We start from the raw sequence: 21,687 nt of genomic DNA on the forward strand, positions 1-21,687 counted from the left end.
CATTGGCAGTATGGGATCCCTAAGGTTGCCTTGAGGGAATCCACAAATGGCGGTGGGATTCGAACCTAGCTATAATGGGGAAGAACCCTGGAGACCTGCGAGGAAGGCACAAGCCTCCAGACCAATCAAGAGCCCCTAACATGATCGGGGTGAGTGGGAAAGAGCCTGTCGCATAATATGCGTGCTGCCATCCCCCAGTCCATCCACTATATGATGTGATGGCAGGTCAAGACCTATTAATGAACGTCTGGATCTACTTCGGGAAGGCACGTTATGGTGGAGCCCTAAGCCCACTACAACGTAAGTAAAGCCCTGACATGGTAGAGAAGAAGACCTATTATGGTGGTGTTGGGTCCGGCCCATATGTGGGCTTGGACAATTGGGCCTATTGAGCCCAAATCAACAAATCAAAGAAATTAAAAAAGGAGAGAGAAAGTGAGGAGAGAAAGATCTGATTGCAGCGTGCGTGCGACAGCGTGAGAAAAAAGAGGAAAGAGAAATAGAGATAGAAAGTAAGGTTTCTGAGTTTTTTTGCTTGACGATCGGTGGCCAAACGTTGTCAGTTTCGGCCCAAATTTTATGTGAAGAATCCTTATAGCAAACTCTACAATCCTAACGGTGTTGATCTGCAGTTTACCCTCTCTAAGGTACTTTCCTACGATATCCACCCCGTGAGACCTAGAATTCTCTTTTGAGGAGATCCATCCTATGTGATGAAGATATGCTATTCTTGAGCCAAGATCTATGATCTTGATGTTATTCTGATCCTCTAGTTATTCTAGAGAAGACATACTAAAAACCTGTTATCATTATTATTGATAGTGGAAGTTTGAGGTGGACTGCGGTCCCGTGGTTTTTCCCACATTGGGTTTTCCACGTTAAAAAGATTTGGTCTCACTGTGTGATTGATTTATTGCTCTATTGTTTATGCTGTGCTGATTGATATTAGCATTTTGATATCAAGTTGGTATTTTGATGAGGAACCTATTTTGATACACAAAGAGGGAAAAGAATTATTCCGCATTAACAGGTTTCTTCCCAACAAGTGGTATTAGAGCATCAGGTTGTTTGGTACTAGTTTTCTTGTGTGATTGAAATGGAGTCAGATGGTATGATTAAATTGAACTCATCAAATTATTCAACTTGGAGGCGTCTGATGGAAGATTTGCTCTATTGCAAAGATTTATATAAGCCTATCAAGGTTAAAGATAAACCTTCTACTATGGACGATGAAGAATGAGAAGTTCAACATAGAAAAGCTATTGCCTATATTAGAAGATGGATGGATATAAACTTGCATGAGCATATTTCAGATGAAATCAGAGCTGATGTTGTTTAGCAAAGGTTAGAAAATCTCTTTGCGAAAAAGACAGTGGGAAATAGAATTTCTCTCCTCAGAAGGCTTGTAAATTTAAAATATAAAGATGGTGGCAACATTGTTGAGCACATAAGCCTATTTTAGAGTCTTGCAAACAAGTTGGTTGCTATGAAAATGAATATAGATGATGAGATGCAGGGATTATTACTTCTCAGCTCTTTACCAGAAAGTTGGGAAACGTATCTGGTGACTATTTGTAACTCCACGCCAGAGGGGACTCTAACCATAGATATGGTTAAAGACAGTTTGCTAAATGAAGATGCAAGAATGAAAGAACAGGGTGAATCTTCTTCTGGTGCATTTGTTACTGAAAAACAAGAAAGACGTGGAAGAAGTCATAGCAGAAATCCATATGGTTATAGAGGAAGATCCAAGTCTAGAAGAGATATCAAATGTTCTCACTGTAATAGGCCAGGTCACATGAAGAAAGAATGTAGGTTTTGGAAGCGAGAACAGAATGAAATGAAGAAAAATGAAAAAGAGACCAATACAGTTGTTGCTGAAGGTAATATCACTATTGTTTATGATAAATGTTGTGTCAGTCTTGTAGCTCAGGACAGTAACTGGGTAATTGACTCTGGTGCTTCATTTCATGTTACTTCTCATGGTGATTTCTTTAGATCTTACACTGTTGGTGATTTTGGTAATGTTAGAATGGGAAACAATGGTACATCTAAGATTGTGGGTATTGGAGATATTTGCTTGGAGACCAGTATTTGGAGCAAATTAATACTCAAAGATGTAAGGCATGTTCCAGATATTCGTCTTAACTTGATATCTACAGGTAGACTTGATGATGAGGACTTTGCACATTATTTTGGTGAAAGTAAATGGAAACTCACTAAAGGTTCTCTAATTGTTGCAAAAGGAAAGAAGATTAACTCTTTTTATGTCATGGAAGCTAAGCTATACAAAGGAGAGATTAATGCAATTCGAAAAGGTGAAAGTATAGATCTTTGGCATAAGAGGCTTGGACATATCAGCGAGAAGGGACTTCAAACTCTTGCTAGAAAGCAGTTCTTACCAGAGTTGCAAGGTACATCTCTTAAAACTTGTGATCATTGCTTAGCTAGAAAAACACATAGAGTTGCATTTCAGACATATCCATCATCTAGAAGATCTGATGTTATTGATTTAATTCATACTGATGTTTGTACTATACAAACTAGAACTCTTGGAGGTGCTCTTTATTTTGTTACTTTTATTGATGACCATTCTAGAAAAGTGTGGGCTTTTGCTTTGAAATATAAAGACCAGGTACTCGATGCTTTCAAGGAGTTTCATGTCAATGTTGAAAGAGAAACTGGCAGAAAGCTAAAGTAAAGTGTGTTCGATCAGATAATGGTGGCGAGTACAGGGGTCCTTTTGAGAATTATTGCAGGTTCCATGGTATCAGGCTTGAGAAAACAGTTCGTAAAACTCCTCAGCAGAACGGTGTGGCAGAAAGAATGAACAGAACCATTGAAGAAAGGATTAGGTGTATGCTTTCCCACGCCAAGTTACCAAAGTCATTTTGGGGGGAGGCTATGAGAACTACAGTTGACTTGATAAATCTTTCTCCATCAGTTCCTCTGCAAGGTGATGTTCCAGAGAGAGTATGGAGAGGAAAAGATATATCTTATAATCATTTGAGAGTCTTTGGGTGTAAAGCATTTGTTCATATTCCCAAAGATGAGAGGTCCAAGCTTGATAATAAGGCAAAAGCATGTATCTTCTTGGGATATGGTCATGAAGAGTTTGGGTACAGATTATGGGATCCAGTGAACAAGAAGATTATTAGAAGTAGAGATGTTGTGTTTCTTGAAGACCAATTGTTTGATGATGGTGATAATGTTGAGAAGCCAGAAACCTCTGTTTATATTCCTTGGAGTTTGGGTCCAGTTCCTTCACATGTAGTTAATGATGATCATGGGGGAGATGAACAAGAAGATTATGGTGAGAATACTAGTGATGATACACCTACAGTTGATGATGCTGAACCAACTGAACAGGCACCTCCACCACCAGTTGAGATTCCATTGAGAAGATCCACTAGAGAGCGACAACCCTCTACCAGATATCCTCCACATGAGTATGTTATGCTTACTGACGGGGGAGAGTCAGAAACTTACCAAGAAGCTATTCTACATGAGAATAAGAGTGAGCGGGTTAAAGCCATGCAAGAAGAGATGAGATCCTTGCTTGAGAACCACACCTATGACTTGGTAAAGCTGCCGAAAGAGAAGAAAGCTCTCAAGAATAAGTGGGTTTATAAATTGAAGACTGAAAATAATAGCTCACAACAAAGATACAAGGCACGACTAGTTGTGAAAGGATTCAGTCAGAAGAAAGGTATTGACTTTGAAGAAATATTTTCTCCGGTTGTGAAAATGTCCTATATCCGAGTTGTTCTTGGTTTGGCTGCCCGCTTGAATTTAGAAGTTGAGCAACTTGATGTAAAAACAGCATTTCTTCATGGTGACTTAGAAGAAGAAATTTACATGGAGCAACCAGAAGGTTTTAAAGTCAAGGGAAAAGAAAATCTGGTATGTAAGCTTAGGAAAAGCTTATATGGACTCAAACAGGCACCTAGACAGTGGTACAAGAAGTTTGATTCATTTATGATGAGCCAAGGGTATGATAGAACCACATCTGATCATTGTGTGTTTATGAAGAAATTTTCAGATGATGATTTTATTATTTTACTACTATATGTTGATGATATGTTGATTGTTGGCCATGATGTTGGAAAAATTGAAAAGCTTAAAAGAGAGCTAAGTAAGTTTTTTGCCATGAAAGACTTAGGATCGGTGAGACAAATACTTGGCATGAAGATTCTTCGTGATAGGAAGAAAAGGAAGATTTGGCTATCTCAGGAGACTTACATTGAAAAGGTTCTTGAAAGATTTAACATGAGTAAAGCCAAAGCAGTTTGTTCTCCACTTGCAGGTCATTTCAAGCTTAGTTCAAAACAATGTCCTACAAGTGAGAAAGAAAAAGAAGAAATATCCAGAGTGCCTTACTCATCTGCAGTAGGCAGTTTGATGTATGCTATGGTTTGTACTAGGCCAGATATAGCTCATGCAGTTGGAGTTGTTAGCCGATTTCTCTCAAATCCTGGAAAGGAACATTGGGCAGCAGTGAAATGGATATTAAGATATCTAAGAGGTACTTCCAGGTTGTGTTTATGTTTTGGTGATGATGAACCTGTGTTAGAAGGGTACACAGATGCAGACATGACAGGTGATACTGATTCCAGGAAGTCCACTTCGGGATTCTTGATGACATTTGCAGGAGGAGCAGTCTCTTGGCAGTCTAAGTTACAGAAGTGTGTTACTCTCTATCAACCACAGAAGTAGAATACATAGCAGTTACTGAAGCCTGCAAGGAAGCTTTATGGATGAAAAAGTTTCTACAGGAATTGTGCTTGAAACATGAAGTATATACTGTTTACTGTGACAGTCAGAGCGTCATTCACCTCTTCAAGAATTCAACATATCATTCTAGATCCAAGCATATTGATGTGAGATATCATTGGATTCGTGATATGCTTGAGATGAAAGAATTACAGTTGGAAAAGGTGCATACCAATGAGAATGGTTCAGATATATTGATAAAGCTTGAAGCATGTAGGCGAAGAGCGGGCTTGGTACAGCCCACCATATGAGCTAGAGGGGGAGAATTGTTGGGTCCAGCCCATATGTGGGCTTGGACAATTGGGCCTATTGAGCCCAAATCAACAAATCAAAGAAATAAAAAAAGGAGAGAGAAGGTGAGGAGAGAAAGATACGATTGCAGCGTGCGTGCGACGGCGTGCCGAGAAAAAAGAGGAGAGAGAAATAGAGAGAGAAAGTAAGGTTTCTGAGTTTTTCTGCTTGACGATCGGTGGCCAAACGTTATCAGTTTCGACCCAAATTTTATGTGAAGAATCCTTGCAGCAAACTCTACAATCCTAACGGTGTTGATCTACAGTTTACCCTCTCTAAGATACTTTCCTACGATATACACTCCGTGAGACCTAGAATTCTCTTTCGAGGAGATTTCCTATGTGACGAAGATATGCTATTGAGCCAAGATCTATAATCTTGATGTTATTCTGATCATCTAGTTATTCTAGAGAAGACATACTATAAACCTGTTATTATTATTATTGATAGTGGAAGTTTGAGGTGGACTGCGGTCCCGTGGTTTTTTCCACATTAGGTTTTTCACGTTAAAAAGATTTGGTCTCACTATGTGATTGATTTATTGTTCTATTGTTTATGCTGTGCTGATTGATATTAGCATTTTGATATCAAGTTGGCATTTTGATGAGGAACCTATTTTGATACACAAATAGAGAAAAGAATTATTCCGCATTAACAGGTTTCTTCCCAACAGGTGGGAGCCAAGGCCTGCTATGATAGAAGCGAAGACCCACCATTGTGAGGAAGAAGACCAACTATGGCAGAGCACTTGGCCCGCTACGTCGAAGCCCTAAACCCGCTATGGCGAGCAAGAAACTCTCTATAATGGGAGCCAAAGCTCGCTATGGCGAAGGCACCCAGCCTACTACAGTGGCACCCTTAGCAGCCGGCATACCCCGTAACAGCCTCGAATTCCTAGACAAAACGGGCTCCTTCATCCTTGGGTCAGCTGGTGGCCTCGCCTTCGTCTTGCTTGAAAATATTCAAAAGTTCAATAATACCACCATTGGCAAATGTGTTTGTAACCCGGCCCGTGGGACTCGATGCTGGCTCTCTTTCCCGTCGGGTAAGTGTCATCAAGGGGGCATCGCAGTGAGATTCATGAACGATGGAGATGGGGTGACGAAAGACTACAAGTTGGTCTACATCTCAGAAACCTAAACCCATTACTTGAGGGCGTCGCACCACTGCCGGGTCTATGACTCAGTTGCTAGGGCGTGGACGATGGATAAGGCGGTCGACTTCGGGCCGCAGCGACTAAACTTGGCGGACCCGGTGGTCTGCGGCGACACCGTGTTCTGGGTATCAAAAGACTTGGGAGTCGTACACGAAGGTTCACGCATATGTCGTCACCTTCGATGTGAGGGACGAGTCCACACAAATCATCCTTCTGCCGAGCGAAACAGTCATCAGCTTCATTAATATTTACGGACTAGCCAAGTGGGAGGGCAACTCGTTGTGCCTGATCCATTACAGATCATCTTCTGGGTTGTTCGGTCTATGGCTGTTGAAGAAGACAAGCGATAGTGTCCTAGAATGGGCGAAGATGCATGAGATAAGCGTGGCCCAGATGGGATTGATGAGAGAATCATTATTTGCGTGCTACGTCAAACTGATTGAGATGGCGACGACCACGCTACTTGTTTTCACTTCGGCCATGCGGTGAGCAAGAAGAATTGTTGGAAGCAATTTGAAGAAGATGTTTCCTTTTTCCTCTTCCTTTCTCGGAAAGGTAGATGTCGTGGATAATGTCCAACGGAGGGGACTGCTTTGACGGATCACACTAAATCTAATAATTAACTACTGTTTTCGTATGATGTCTGAAATGATAATTTTAAATGTAATTACTATTTGTCATTTTCATAAAAATATATGAAGAACGATATATATTTTTTTTCACTTTATTGTAATACAATAAATATGAAATATATATAGTTTCATGGTTAGAGTTCATGAATATGGCAATCGGTCCTTAAAGAAGAAAGTTGTGTCGATAGATGACGCAGAGGATGACAAGAACGTATGTATATACATATATACATACATGCATATGCACGATGGTGGGATGCGAAAACTTAAACAAGAAAGCTGAAAGGGAGGTGCGGCGGGCGGGCGAGCGAACCACCACCGCTTACTTCGCATATAAATCACCGTCCACTCTCCCTCCTTTGTATCCAACCAGCACTGGCAACTAGAAGGAAGCCAACGACCATCGCCATGGCTGCCTCCACCACAAAGTTGGCCATGCTCACCCTTGCGGCAGTTTGCCTGCACGTACGCTGCCAAGCATCTGTTCCCTGATCAATCTCCCTTCCTTCTCTCTCTTCCTCTCCTCCTCTTCTTTCTCTCCCTCGTATTCTCCCGCTCCGGCTCCAATGGCGCCCCTCCCGACCCCGTCTCCTTCCCTATCTTCGGAAACTGGCTACAGGTCGGCAATGACCTCAACCACCGGAACCTCGTGGACATGGCGAAGAAGTACGGTAACGTGTTCCTGCTGCGGCTCGGGGTACGGTAATTACCCCCTTCGCTCTTGGACAGTCGTATTCTTTCAAATCTCTGATCGTTGGAATGGGCAGTACGCTAAACAACACCCATAGCATCGACTTCGTTGGTCCGATGAAGCTGGGGAAGTAGCGGTTGTCCCCTTCCCGATGACTTGCTCGCAGAGATCCTCTGCTACCTCGCAGCAAAGACTTTCTTTAGGTTCCTCTCTATTCGCAAGACCTTTCACCAGATTCTTATTTCCTCCTTTCACAGTCGTACCACAACAATGTCATCTCCGGCATCTTCCTCCACTGCCGCAACATATCTGGGCCCTTCTTCCTCATTGCCCCAACGCCAAAATCCATGAGTCAGCTGGTGGCCTCGTCTTTGTCTTGCATAGGATCGACGGTGCTTTATGTGTCTAAAACCCGACCCATGGGACTCGGTGCTTGCTGCCCTCCCCGCCGGGCAAGTATTGTCAACGGGGCGGCATCGCAATGAGATTCACGAAAGACGGAGTTGGGGTGACAAAAGATTTTATATATATATATATATATATATATATATATATATATATATATATATATATATATATATATATATATATATATATATATATATATATATATAATGTAAGATTTACTTACGACTACTTTAGTAAAAAAAAAAACTACTTGAATATTAACAAAAGAGGTTTTCTAGAATTATGAGAAAAATATTTTGATGACCTGAGCTACACTATTTTTTTTAATGAGATTATATTACCTTAGGGTCCTATTCAAAAATAGGATAACTCATCTCTTACTTTTTTTTCCCCAAAAGTTCTCAAATTTTAAATCTTTTAAAATGACTTGCAAATACCTAGATGAGCTTTTTTTCTATTTTTAACACTTTTAAAATATGTATTTTTATTGGTTTCAATCTTTAAGTGACACAAATTCAACATTTACATGATTGAAATTAATTAAAAATACCTAGTTAAGACTTAAAATATGAAAAAAGATCATTTAGGTCTTTGCAAGTCCTTTTTGAGGTTTTATTTAAAATTTAAAACTTGTAGGTTTTATTATTATTTATTTACTATATAAATATAATTTTTTTGTTATATTTTACTTTTAATTCAATATTATGATGTATATTTTTAATAATATTTTGTTTATTAGTTAAAGATAATTTTATAATTATTTTATTGATATATATTAACGATATTAATTTTTAGATATTTTCCTTTTGTGACAGTCCTACATTTGGATTAGTTAATTGGTTTAATTGAATGAGCCTATTCAATTGAATATGTTTGAAAAGGGCAAGATAGGAGAATAATTGAAATCATTTTGAAAAATAGAAGTATCAAAGGAAATAATTAATATTACGACATTTAGTGAAAAAAGAAACAAAGACAAAGGTTTTTTAAGAAAATAAATATCCTACGTGTAAACTAGTCGATCCTTGAATCATTTCTCCAATTATAATTAAGGATAATTCAAGTTTAATTCCTTCTCACCATGTGATTCCTAATCATTCTCCTCTTACATATCTCCCTCAATCTTACTCCTCTATATATAATGAGAGTCGTAGTCCTTCAAATCTTCCCATCGTTGTACTGGTTGACATGCTCAAGAACACCCGTAACATCGACCTTGTTGGTATGAAGAAGATCGAAAACAGGAGTTGTCCCCTTCCTGATGAAGTGCTCGTAAAGATCATATCTTATCTCCCGGCGAAGGCCTTCTTCAAGTTCCTCCCTGTTTGCAAGACCATCTACCACCTCTCGTCAGATTCTCATTTTCTCCTTTCTCAGTCATACTATAACAAGGCCATCTCCGGATTTTTCATACATAGTGACAACATTTTGAGATCCTTCATCCTCATTGACTCCTACGCCGGTGTGCCTAGGAGCAACCTCGAATTCCTAAGCGACAGCGGCGCCAAAATCCTCGGGTCAGCTGGTGGCCTCGTCTTTGTCTTGCTCAACAAAAATGGATGGTTCGATGCTTCCACAAGTGGCATATGTGTCTACAACCCGGCCCGTGGGACTCGATGTTGGCTCCCTTCCCCGCCGGGTAAGTGTATCCGGGGGGGCATCGCGGTGAGATTCATGAACGATGGAGATGTGATGGCGAAAGACTACAAGTTGGTCTACGTCACACGAACCCGGGGAAGGAGCTCGTTGCACCACTGTCGGGTCTACGACTCAGTTGCTAGGGCGTGGACGATGGATAAGGAGCTCGATTTTGGGCGGAGGGAACTGGAGTTGGAGTACCCGGTGGTTTGCGGTGACACCGTGTTCTGGCTATCATCAGAATTGGAATCGTACACGAGGATTGACCCATACGTCGTCACCTTCGATGTGAGAGAGGAGTGCACACAAATCATCCCTCTGCCGAAAGAAGCAATCCTCAACTTCTTTGACGCTCTCGGAATAGCCGAGTGGGAAGGGAAGTCATTGTGCGTGATCCATTACAGCACATCTTATTGGGTGTTCGGTCTGTGGCTGTTGAAGAAGACAAGCGGCAGTGCGGTAGGATGGGTGAAGGTGCGTGAGATAAGCTTGGCCGAGATGGGGTTTACGGGAGAACCATCTTTTGTGAGCTACGTCGATCTGATCGAGGTGGCGACGACCACGCTACTTGTTTTCACCATATATGGCAAGGTGTACAGTTACAGTATAAAGGATGGAGAAGTACTAAAGAAGCTGGCATCGCTGCCCGTCTCTTATTTCCCCAAGCTGATCCCTTACTCTAATACACTTCGTCCATGCGGTGAGCAAGAAGAATTGTTGGAAGCAATCTGAAGACGTTTCCTTTTCCCTCTTATTTTCTCTGTTCTTAGTGATTTCCTAGATCAATCTTTTATAGAGAAACGCACAAAGATAAACGTATGTGCGTACTGAGATTTATGAGAAAGGTGAAGATGTATACATTATCCTAAAAAAGAACGCACAAACAGTTCTGACTCTTTTGTTTATTATTTATTTTAATGATGGAAAGAATTTAAAATTACATGATAACGATGTGTCTGAATCAAATTGATTATAATTATCATATATCAGACTTAACATCAATTCGATTTAGAAGCTTAAGTTTTAGTTTATTAAGTTGTGAGCCAAATCAAATATATATGTGATCCGACTCTTTCAATTTATTCCTTAATCCTCTTTCAATCTCTCACATATGAGTATTCTTTTTAACATATATCGACAATAGAATCAAATATCATCCTCTCGTGTAAAAGAAATTACAAGTTGAAGGTTTTTTCTTAGGAGCTTTGGCTTACCCTCTCAATGAAACCACAAAATTACCACTTGAGGGCAACGGAGATAATAGAAAATTTGTTGCGAGCACAACCTATCATATATCTTTATGTTTTGCTTAAAAAACCTTATATTACTTTAGAAGCCTAACACAACCCATGCTTTGGGTATTCGCAGTATAGAAACTAATTGGCACATCCTGTAATCAAAATTTTTAATTAAAGTATATTATTTTCTTTTCTTTTTTACTAATAAATTTTAAGAAATAAAAATTTAACATTTCAAATTAGGTGATGTTATTTTTCTTAGTAAATTAAATATAATTAAAGATTAAAATAAAATTATTATCTTATGTGGAAGTCTCATCATGAGTTAAAATTTAGTCCGTAAATTAGGTCACAATCCATAGACTAGGCCTAGTCTACTAGCTAGTAGACTTAGCCCAATCAATAGATTCAACTCAATCAGCAAAATAAGCCCCCAACCCATAAGCTTGTTTGAACTAAATTTTTATTTTTTTTATTTTTTAATAATAAATTTTAATAAAATAAAATTTTAATATTTCAAATTAGGTGATGTTATTTTTCTTAGTAAATTAAGTACAATTAAATATTAAAATAAAATCATTATCTTATGTGGAAGTCTCATCATGGGTTGAAATTTAGTCCGTATGTCAGGTCACAACCTATAGACTAAGCCTAGTCTACTAGCTAGCCGACTTAGTTCAACCAACAGGTTAGGCTCAACCAGCGAAGTAAGCCCCAACCCATAAGCTTGCTTGATCCAACCCGAGCAGTCATATGTAATACACATGATCAATATACGGGCTAGTGCAACCCTAGACCATACTATATAATCTAGCCCATTTCTTTTATTTTATTTATTTAGGCTAAAATATTAATTAAATCAAATCAAATTAAATTAGTTTAGATTGATTCACGTCTACTTAATCTAATTCAAATTATACTAGCATATAATAGTTCTAAACTAATTAAATGAGGATTAAAAATTAGTTAAATTAGATTATAATTAAATCAAATTCAATTGGAATAATTGAGTTAGGATTCAAGTCAATAGATGATTAATTGACGTTATTTGATATTAATGATGTTTGAAAAATGAATTAAGATGTCTGTATGATTATAACTAGTATAAGATGATTTTATTTTTCTACCGATAACTTGTAAAGTAATTTACTTTAAGGATTAAAAAGCTGTAAGATGTGATGGATGGATAAGAATATATCTCCACTTTTCATTTACGAGTGAGGGCTACTATTCACTTTTCATTCACTATTGCGAGAATATAAATATATTCCATAATATAAAGCTTATTTATTTGCTAGAGTATTTCTTTGGTTATTTGTTAAACCTCAATAGAATGATTTATTTTTTAGATATATATTTGTTTTATAATTAATTTATAAAATATTTCTACTCGATTTTATTAAATTTTTTAATTATTTTTAATTTTCAAAGTAGCCTTTGACCAAATTCTAATAGAGAACAAACATTACTGTACCGTTAAATAAAGATAGCTAAATTTTGTTTTTGAGTTGGTATCACTAAATTTCTTAATAAAACTTATAACTATTTTTTATTTATATTTTGATAAATAAATAAATTATAATAAATATTTATAATTTATATATTAAATAAAAATAATATTTATTTATTTGGCCTTTGATGTATATGTGGAAAGATGTCATAATCCTATGAAAAAAAAAATCTAGATGTGATAATATTCTTTCTTATATAAATGTAATAATGTATAACTAAAAATAATAACATAAATAAAATATTCGTGACTAAATTCATCATTTCCATAGAGGGGGCTTCTCATTATCTAGGAAACAAAGATAAAATTATTATATTACGGTCATCCTGCACAATTTGGTTTGGTTACCTCATTTGAATAGACAATTAACATTCTAATCATCAAGCTCTCGTGGAATCTGTAAATTTACAATCAAAATCAGAAATAAGGGGGAGGAATCATGGTTTTGAATTTATGTGACTATTTGGGTAATAATTACATGAATATAAGAAGATAAAGATTCCTGAATGCTCACAATGAATTAATGATGCAAGCATAATGAGGGATGATAAATAGAAGAGTTGTAAAACATGTGTAAACGCTTCCCAAGATAATTTATCATAAGTTCTTTTATTTTTATTTTAATTTATCATATATATAATTTCATGGAAAGAGTGCATGAATATGGCAATCGGTCCTCGAAACATTTATCTGTTTTCAGATGAGGAGAGTTCCATATCTTCTCACTCTAAGAGTCGTCATCCTTCTCTCTTACTTCTCTATATAATAGACAGTCGTACTCTTTCAAATCTCTGATCGCTGGAATGGATGGTACGCTCAATAACACCCATAGCATCAACGTCGGAAGTAGCCGTCGTCCCCTTCCCGATGACTTGCTCGCAGAGATCCTCTCCTACCTCCCAGCAAAGACCTTCTTTAGGCTCCTATCTGTTTGCAAGACCTTTCGCCAGCTCTCATCAGATTCTCATTTTCTCCTTTCACAGTCGAACCACAACAATGTCATCTCCGGCTTCTTTCCCCACCGCCGCAACTTTTCTGGGCCCTTCTTCCTCATCGACCCCTACGCCGGTGTGCCAAGAAGTAGCCTCGAATTCTTGTGCTCCAGCAAAGCCATAATCCTTGGGTCAGCGGGTGGCCTCGTCTTTGTCTTGCATAGGAAAGGTGGTGCCTTATGCGTCTACAACCCGGCCCGTGGGACTCGGTGCCAGCTGCCCTCCCCGCCGAGCGAGTATTGTACATGGGGCGGCGTCGCGGTGAGATTCATGAACGATGGAGATGGGGTGACGAAAGGCTACAAGTTGGTCTACCTTTCACGGACCCTAGAAGGGAGCTCGTTGCACCGCTGTCGGGTCTATGACTCGTTTGCGAGGGTGTGGACGATGGACAAGGAACTCGACTTCGGTCGGAAGGACCTACATTTGGAGCACCCGGTGGTCTGCGACGACGTCGTGTTCTGGGCATCGTCACGTTCGGAATCGTACGAGAGGTTCGACCACTATGTCGTCGCCTTTGATGTGAGGAAGGAGCGCACTCAGATCATCCCTCTGCCGAAAGAAGCAGCCGTCACCTACTTGGACACGATCGGAATAGGCAAGTGGGAGGGGAAGTCGCTGTGCCTAATCCATTACGAAATGTGTACTTGGGTGTTCGGACTGTGGCTGCTGAGGAAGACAAACGACGGTCCGCCAGGATGGGTGAGGGTGCATGAGGTGAGCTTAGGCCAGTTTGGGTTCATGGAACTCCCCTACGTGAGTTCCGTAACGCTGAGTGAGGTGGCGATGACCACGTTACTTGTTTTCACCATATCGAGCAAGGCATATGGCTATGATATAAAGGATGGAACACTCAAGAAACTGACATCGTCGGAAATCTATGTCGCCAAGTTGATCCCTTACTCTAATACACTTCGACCATGCGGTGAGCAAGAGGAGCTGTTGGAACAAATCTGAAGAACATTTTTTCCTTTTCCCTCTCTTTTTTGTCTCTCTGCTTCTTCTGCAATATAATAGCAACGTATCCTCGGATCAACCTTTTATAGAGTAACGTGCAAAGATATATGTATATGTAATTGCTAATATTTATGAAGATTTATACAGTATCATTAGAAAGAATGCAAAAACCGTTCTCTCCTTTTTGTTTCTTATTTGTATCAATGATGTTAAGAATTATATATATATATATATATATATATATATATATATATATATATATATATATATATATATATATATATATATATATATATATATATATATATATATATATAATAACAATCAGTTTGAGTTAAAATAGTTAGAATTAATATACCAAATCAATCCAAATGTTTAGACTTTCCATATTTATTGTGTGCTGAATCCATCATATATCACTCCACTCTTTCAATCTATTTCTTATTCCTAACTTCTTTTTCAATCTCTCATTATCAGTATTCTCTTGATATCGACTGAATCATCTCTTCTTCCTTAATCATAATGGTAATTCAAAAATATCTAACACTTTTTTTCTGCTCGAATCATTTTCTATTTAGATCTAATAACATGTTAAGGACTTTAAAATCCAGGATGATGAGTTTGAGTCAAATTGGTTTGGATTAGCATACATCAGATTTGATACTAACTCAACCCAAAAGCTTATATTATATTTGTTAAGTTATGAGACAAATCAAATGTATATGATCTACCTCTTTCCATTCAAATCAATCTCTGACACATGAATATTCTCTTAAATTTGAAAGCGATCGATCTCCTTTTATCTCTAGATTTGTACATCAAGTCACTTTAATATACTATCTTGAAAAGTTGTGTCTCCAAATAATTTGTGGTAGAAAATTAATTTGAACAATTTATTGATCTTTTCATTGAGGCTCTTAATTCAAATCAATTTAAACATTTACTCGGTAAGTTATGTGCTATGGATCAATCCGCTGACAGAGGGGAGTTCTAAGAAGGATCACACTAAATCTAATAATTAACTATTATTTTCAGATGATGTCCCGAATGACAATATTAAATTCAATTATTTATTATCATTTTCATAAAAGTATATGAAAAATGATATGATTTTCACTTTATTGTAATACCATCAATATATAGTAATTTTTTTTCTCATTTTTGAAATGATAGAATGTTATCATAATTTGGAAATCTCGTCTCCTCCCTTTTATATAAATAAATAAATATATATATATTCTTAAATGACATCAATATAACATTTTGTCACACGGGGGAACTTAAATCTTAATTAATATGTCAAAATATTGTAAAAAAATATTTGGAGAGTTGAGAATGACAAGAATTATATTATAAAAAGAAGTGGATCTAAATTATAGTTTTAAGGTTAATTTCGATATAAATAGTAAACTTAATCTAAGAATAACAAATACTAAATCACTAACTATATGCATATAAATGTAATTTAATTGGACAAATCCACTGATATGGTAGTCGGTCCTCGAAACGTTTCTCCATTTCAATTAGGAGAGCTCGAGTTCGATATCTTCTCACTATAAGGGTCTTAATCCTCCTTGCCTTGCAAATCTCGTCCCCTCTTAATCCTCTATTTAATGGACAGTTGTGGCCTTTCAAATCTCTCATCGCTCTAATGGCCGATCGTCCGAAGAAGCTGGGAAGCAATAGTTGTCCCCTTCCCGATGATGTGCTCACAAAGATCCTCTCCTACCTCCCGGCAAAGACCTTCTTTAGGCTCCTATCCGTCTGCAAGACATTTCGCAAGCTCTCGTCAGACTCTCATTTCCTCCTTTCGCAGTCATACCATAACAACGCCATCTCCGGCTTCTTCGTCCAGTGTTATGGTACCAACATATCCCTTCTCCTCGTTGACCCCTACGCTGACGTGCCTAAAAGCAACATTGAATTCATGTTCAAGAGAGAATCCATAATCCTCGGGTCAGCTGGTGGCCTCGTCGTCATCTTGCATACGGAAGACGATGGCTTGTGTGTCTACAACCCGGCTCGTGGGACTCGATGTCGGCTCCCATCCCCCAGGGGCAAGTGTTTCTTTGGCGGCATCGCGGTGAGCTTCTTGAACGATGGGGACGGGGTCTCAAAAGACTACAAGCTGGTCTACCTCTCAGTCACCAGGGAATGGAGCTGGTTGAGCCACTGTCGGGTCTATGACTCCGTGGCTAGGGCATGGACGATGGACAAGGAGCTCGACTTCGGGCCAGAGGCACTAGATTTCGTGCACCCGGTGGTCTGCGACGAGACCGTGTTTTGGGTGACGAAATTAGGGCTGTACGTCGTTGCCTTCGACATGAAGACAGAGAGCACGCAGATCATCGAACTGCCAGAAGAAGCAAGCATAAACTACACCGACAAGATCGGAATAGGCAAGTGGGAGGGGAAGTCGCTGTGCCTGATCCATTACTGTAGGCTTTCTTGGATGTTCTCTCTGTGGAAGCTGAGGAAGACGAGCGACGGTGCACCAAAATGGGCGAAGTTGCATGAGATAAGCATAGCCGGTATAGGTTTGAGAAGCGTAGGCCAAGTGAGCTCCGTGTTTCTAAGTGAGGAGGCGGCGACGGCCACGCTACTTGTTTTCACCGTATGGGACGATGTATACGGCTACAGTATAAAGGATGGAAAACTCAAGAAGCTGGCATCGCTGGGATCCCATTACCTACCGTTGATCCCTTACTCTAATACGCTTCGGCCATGCGGTCGGCAAGAGGAGCTGTTGGAAACAACCTGATGAGACTTTTCCTTTTTTCCTGTCATCTATGCATTACCGTAGAGAGACAAAAATAGCATGAAAAGTTTTCTTCGGTTTCTCTTTCTTGTGACAATGCCTGCTTGCTTGTAGTATACTGAAATTATACTCCTTTTTAAAACGTATTATAGATCAGGATATATAAAAGTGTGAATTTATTCAAAATAAAAAATATTTTTCAATCATCCAAAATTCATAATGTTAGGATCCATATAACATAGAATTAATGAAATCAAAAGCATTTAGTGACTAAGAGATAAGAGAGATTTTAGAATAATAACATTAGACTAATTCTAGGGAGGATCTTAGATGATATATATTAGAATATAGATTATGTAATAGAATCTTAACATAACATAATCCCGCTTATTTCTTAATGATAATTAATATTAGTTTCAAACGTCATCCAGCTTCATCTATTTACGACTGGATGAAATTATTCGGGCCAACAAGAGCATCACAACTCTTACAACATAACATAATTCTCTTCCCTTTTCATTATTGATAAAGGAATCAAAATATCCCGCAATGATTCCCTTCACTCTATGATTCCTAATCTGTCATTGTTCTCACTGTACTAATTATCGATCAAGTTGGCAAATAAGATACCACATGCTTCGACGAGGCCTAATTATATATTATCCTCTATGATTAACTACTTTTAACATCCTAATTTTTAAAATTTTAAAAAATATATTAAATTTTTTATACTTAAAAAAATAAAATATTGGGATCGGCAAGTGGGAGGGAAAGTCGGTTCTCGATCCTTTAACACCCTTACAACTTGATTCTTCTTTTGACAGGCTTAGGAGAGAACCTTTACACCAATGATTACTTCTTTCTTAAACAGAAATCAACCTTAGACTAGAGAAGGAGAACTCTCACAAGATTACAATAAATTTTTTCCTTATTTTTTGTTCTCAGTTCTTGTGTGATGTAAGCAGAGATGAGAAGGGTATTTATAGGCTTCAAACGGATTCAAATTTGGAGCCTAAAAGTATCTCATCCCCGATTTTTGGGGTATTGGCGGTACCACCGCCCAGTCTGACGGTACCACCACTTGACAAAGTCTCGGAGACTAGGCTCTAATGGTACCACCGCCTGGTATGGTTCTAAGTGGCCGAGTGGGTCTTCCATTCGACCCAACTCAACCCTAACGTAGGCCTAATTAGTCCCTAATTGAGTTGGCCTAATTATATTCTAAATCGACTCAATAAGACTCTAAACTAACTCAATCTAGACATAGTCGATTCCAAGCGAATCCTATGTTGTCCGACTTGTCATTGGTTTATCCGACACTTCGTCCAATCCTTCGACGTATTGCCCAATCGGCATGTTGACTCCCGCAACTTCCGATCTCCTTGGCGCAAAGTCCGATCCTTCGATCCGATGCCCGAATTCACGACAGGAAGCCTTCTACTGACAAGTCGATCGATCCTCCGACCGACGTCCAATTTTCTGATATGTTCACTCTGGCCTAACGTCTTATTACTCCTACTTTAATCAATTTCTCTTTTCTGATTGAAGCTAGTCCTGCGTCACTTAAACGCACATTAGATCACAAACTCATCAATTGATTTTATCATCAAAATTCGAGATTCAGCAACGTACCCCTACTTTGGCGAGTAAGAGATACTATTCCTTTTGTTATTAAGAGTGTAATGTAGATTTAACTCCATTCACTATTACGAGATCATAAACTCGTTAAGTAGGAAAAAGCCTCATTATCTATTATTGAAAGAGTATTCCTTCATGCATTTGATATATGTAATACGATTATTGAGTTTTAAACATATATTTGTTTTATAATTGGTTTAAAAAGGTTTCTCTTTAATATTGTTGAAATTTTTTATTTTATTTTTAAGTTTTAAAGTAACCTCCTAATAATACTATACCAAATTTTAGTAGAGAACAAACATTGATAGGGCTAGTTGAATTTTATTTATGAGTTAGCATCACTATATTTCTAAATAAAACCTCTGACTACTTTTAATTTATATTTTGATAAATAAATAAATTATAATACTTATTTATTATATATATATTAATAAAGTAATATTTATTTATTTGACTTTTGATATATGGAATGATGTTTTAATCCTATGAAAAAAAATCCTAAATGTGGTAATATTTTTTCTTGTATAATGTAACAATTTATAACTAAAAAAAATAATATAAATAAAATATTCATGACTAAATTCATCATTTCGGCTTCTCGTTATCCTGGAAACAAAGATAAATTATTGTATATTGGTCATCATGCATAATTTGATTTAGTTACCTCATTTGAATAGACAACTAACATTCTAATCATCAAGCTATCGTTGAATCTGTAAAATTTTACAATCAAAATCAGAAATAAGCACTTTATGGGGAGGAATCATGGTTTAGAATTTATGTAACAACTTGGGTAATAATGACATAAATATAAGAAGAATAAGGTCAATTCTCAGAAAGAATGAATGAATGATGCAAGATCGAGGGATAATAAATAATTTATCATAATTTTTAAAATTTTTATTTTAATTGTCACTAAAGGACTTTTACCCTAGATTTATACCTCCAAAACAACAATTTTTTATGTCGATAGAATATTCTCTTAAATGTTGGCTAATTGTAAAAATATTTTGCCCATGAGAGATAATTTGGGGAATAAAAGTTCAATTAAGATTTTAGGAAGAATTTTATAATTTAAATTATATAATAATATTGGTTAAAAAAAACTTTAGTAAATCATCAATAAGCATACACCTATGATAAAAATGATGAAATTAAAATCAGTTGGACCATTATGATATTCCAACAAACACTAAATAATTCAATTGTGTAGTCATCTAGATTGAGTCTTTTTTACCAAAATTCATAGATCTTATAAAATCTTAAATTTACTTATATTCAAAAGGTATGAAAAGTTAAGATTAGAAATTATATGTAGAGTAGGCCAAGTTTGAGCAATCGATTAATTCCAAAATTTGGAGTAAAAGACATAACTTCGACCCTAATTTGATCATCTTTGTAACAAATCTCACTATCTTCCCGAATACATTGGATTTTGCTTTTGTCCTACACTCATGTAAGTCACATTGTGATAAGATTTGGTGTTATGGTCACCCCTCATTTGTCCATTTTGTCCATATCATAATCTACCGTCTCAAATTAATTTATCTAAAAATGGTTTGAAGTGGATTGATTGTTAAGGCTCATATAGCATTCTTAACTTGGAAGTCTTCAATTTACTAGAGTGTCAAATGTTCTTTTTTTTCGAGATTCGTTAAAAATTAGCAATTCCATAAATTAAAAATTCCCTTAAACATTCAAAATCAGTAGTAAAATAATCCCTCACACGACTATTCTATCTTTAGCATCCTTATGTTTATCTGAAAATTTTGAAACTAAAAATGGCTCTCTTTTTTTCAGATGATTATTTTCTTTATTTGAATTAGGAAAAAGTAGTGATCAGAGGCAACTTGAGCAATTTAATGATCTTTTCACTATCTATTGATCTTAGTGATAACTAAGGCTCTTAAGTCAAATCAATTTTATCATTTACTTGGCAAGTTAGATATCATGGATAATGTCTAACAGAGGGGAGTGCTTAGAAGGATCACACTAAATCTAATAATTAACTACTATTTTCATATGATGTCTGAAATGATAATGTTAAATGTAATTACTTATTGTCATTTTCATAAAAAATATATGAAAACGATATGTTTTTCTCATTATTGTAATACAATAAATATGAAACATATATATATATATATATAATTTCATGGAAAGAGTGCATGAATATGGCAATCGGTCCTCGAAACATTTCTCTGTTTCAGATGAGGAGAGTTTGATATCTTCTCACACTAAGAGTCATCGTCCTTCTCTATTCTCTATATAATGGACAATAAGTTGGACTCTTTCAAATCTCTGATCGTTGGAATGGATGGTACGCTCAATAGCACCCATAGCATCAACCTCGGAAGTAGCGGTCGTCCCCTTCCCGATAACTTGCTGGCAGAGATCCTCTCCTACCTCCCAGCAAAGACCTTCTTTAGGCTCCTCTCTGTTTGCAAGACCTTTCGCCAGCTCTCATCAGATTCTCATTTTCTCCTTTCACAGACGTACCACAACAATGTCATCTCCGGCTTCTTTCCCCACATCAGCAACGTTCCTGGGTCCTTCTTCCTCGTTGACCCCTACGCCGGTGTGCCCAGAAGCAGCCTCGAATTCTTGTCCTACAGGAAAGTCGTAATCCTTGGGTCAGCGGGTGGCCTCGTCTTTGTCTTGCAGTACAAAGATGATGCCTTATGCGTCTACAACCCGGCCCGTGGGACTCGGTGCCGGCTGCCCTCCCCGCCGAGCAAGTATTGGACATGGGGCGGCATCGGCATCGCGGTGAGATTCATGAACGATGGAGATGGGGTGACGAAAGGCTACAAGTTGGTCTACCTTTTACGGACCCCAGCAGGGAGCTCGTTTCACCGCTGTCAGGTCTATGACTCGTCTGCGAGGGTGTGGACGATGGACAAGGAACTCGACTTCGGTCGGATGGAACTACATTTGGAGCACCCGGTGGTCTGCGACGACGTCGTGTTCTGGGCATCGTCACATTCGGAACCGTTCGAGAGGAT

General features: G+C 37.8%; 2 protein-coding genes across 2 annotated transcripts; both read left to right on the forward strand.

The window, feature by feature from the left end:
- Positions 1-9,139: 9,139 nt before the first annotated feature.
- On the forward strand, positions 9,140-10,321 carry LOC135633849 (F-box protein At5g49610-like). Its single transcript, XM_065143793.1, has one exon. The coding sequence runs from the start codon at positions 9,140-9,142 to the stop codon at positions 10,319-10,321; it is 1,182 nt and encodes a 393-aa protein (XP_064999865.1).
- A 2,819-nt stretch (positions 10,322-13,140) lies between these two features.
- LOC135633850 (F-box protein At5g49610-like) lies at positions 13,141-14,286 on the forward strand. The gene has a single exon (XM_065143795.1). It carries the CDS (start codon positions 13,141-13,143, stop codon positions 14,284-14,286), a length of 1,146 nt encoding a protein of 381 aa, XP_064999867.1.
- The last annotated feature ends 7,401 nt before the right edge of the window (positions 14,287-21,687 follow it).

This window comes from Musa acuminata, chromosome BXJ3-3 (assembly GCF_036884655.1).
Source record: "Musa acuminata AAA Group cultivar baxijiao chromosome BXJ3-3, Cavendish_Baxijiao_AAA, whole genome shotgun sequence".
NCBI lineage: Eukaryota > Viridiplantae > Streptophyta > Magnoliopsida > Zingiberales > Musaceae > Musa > Musa acuminata.

Bases quoted from the DNA above. Each gene is read 5' to 3' on its own strand.
- LOC135633849 (XM_065143793.1), top strand. From the start codon at position 9,140: ATGCTCAAGAACACCCGTAACATCGACCTTGTTGGTATGAAGAAGATC.
- LOC135633850 (XM_065143795.1), top strand. From the start codon at position 13,141: ATGGATGGTACGCTCAATAACACCCATAGCATCAACGTCGGAAGTAGC.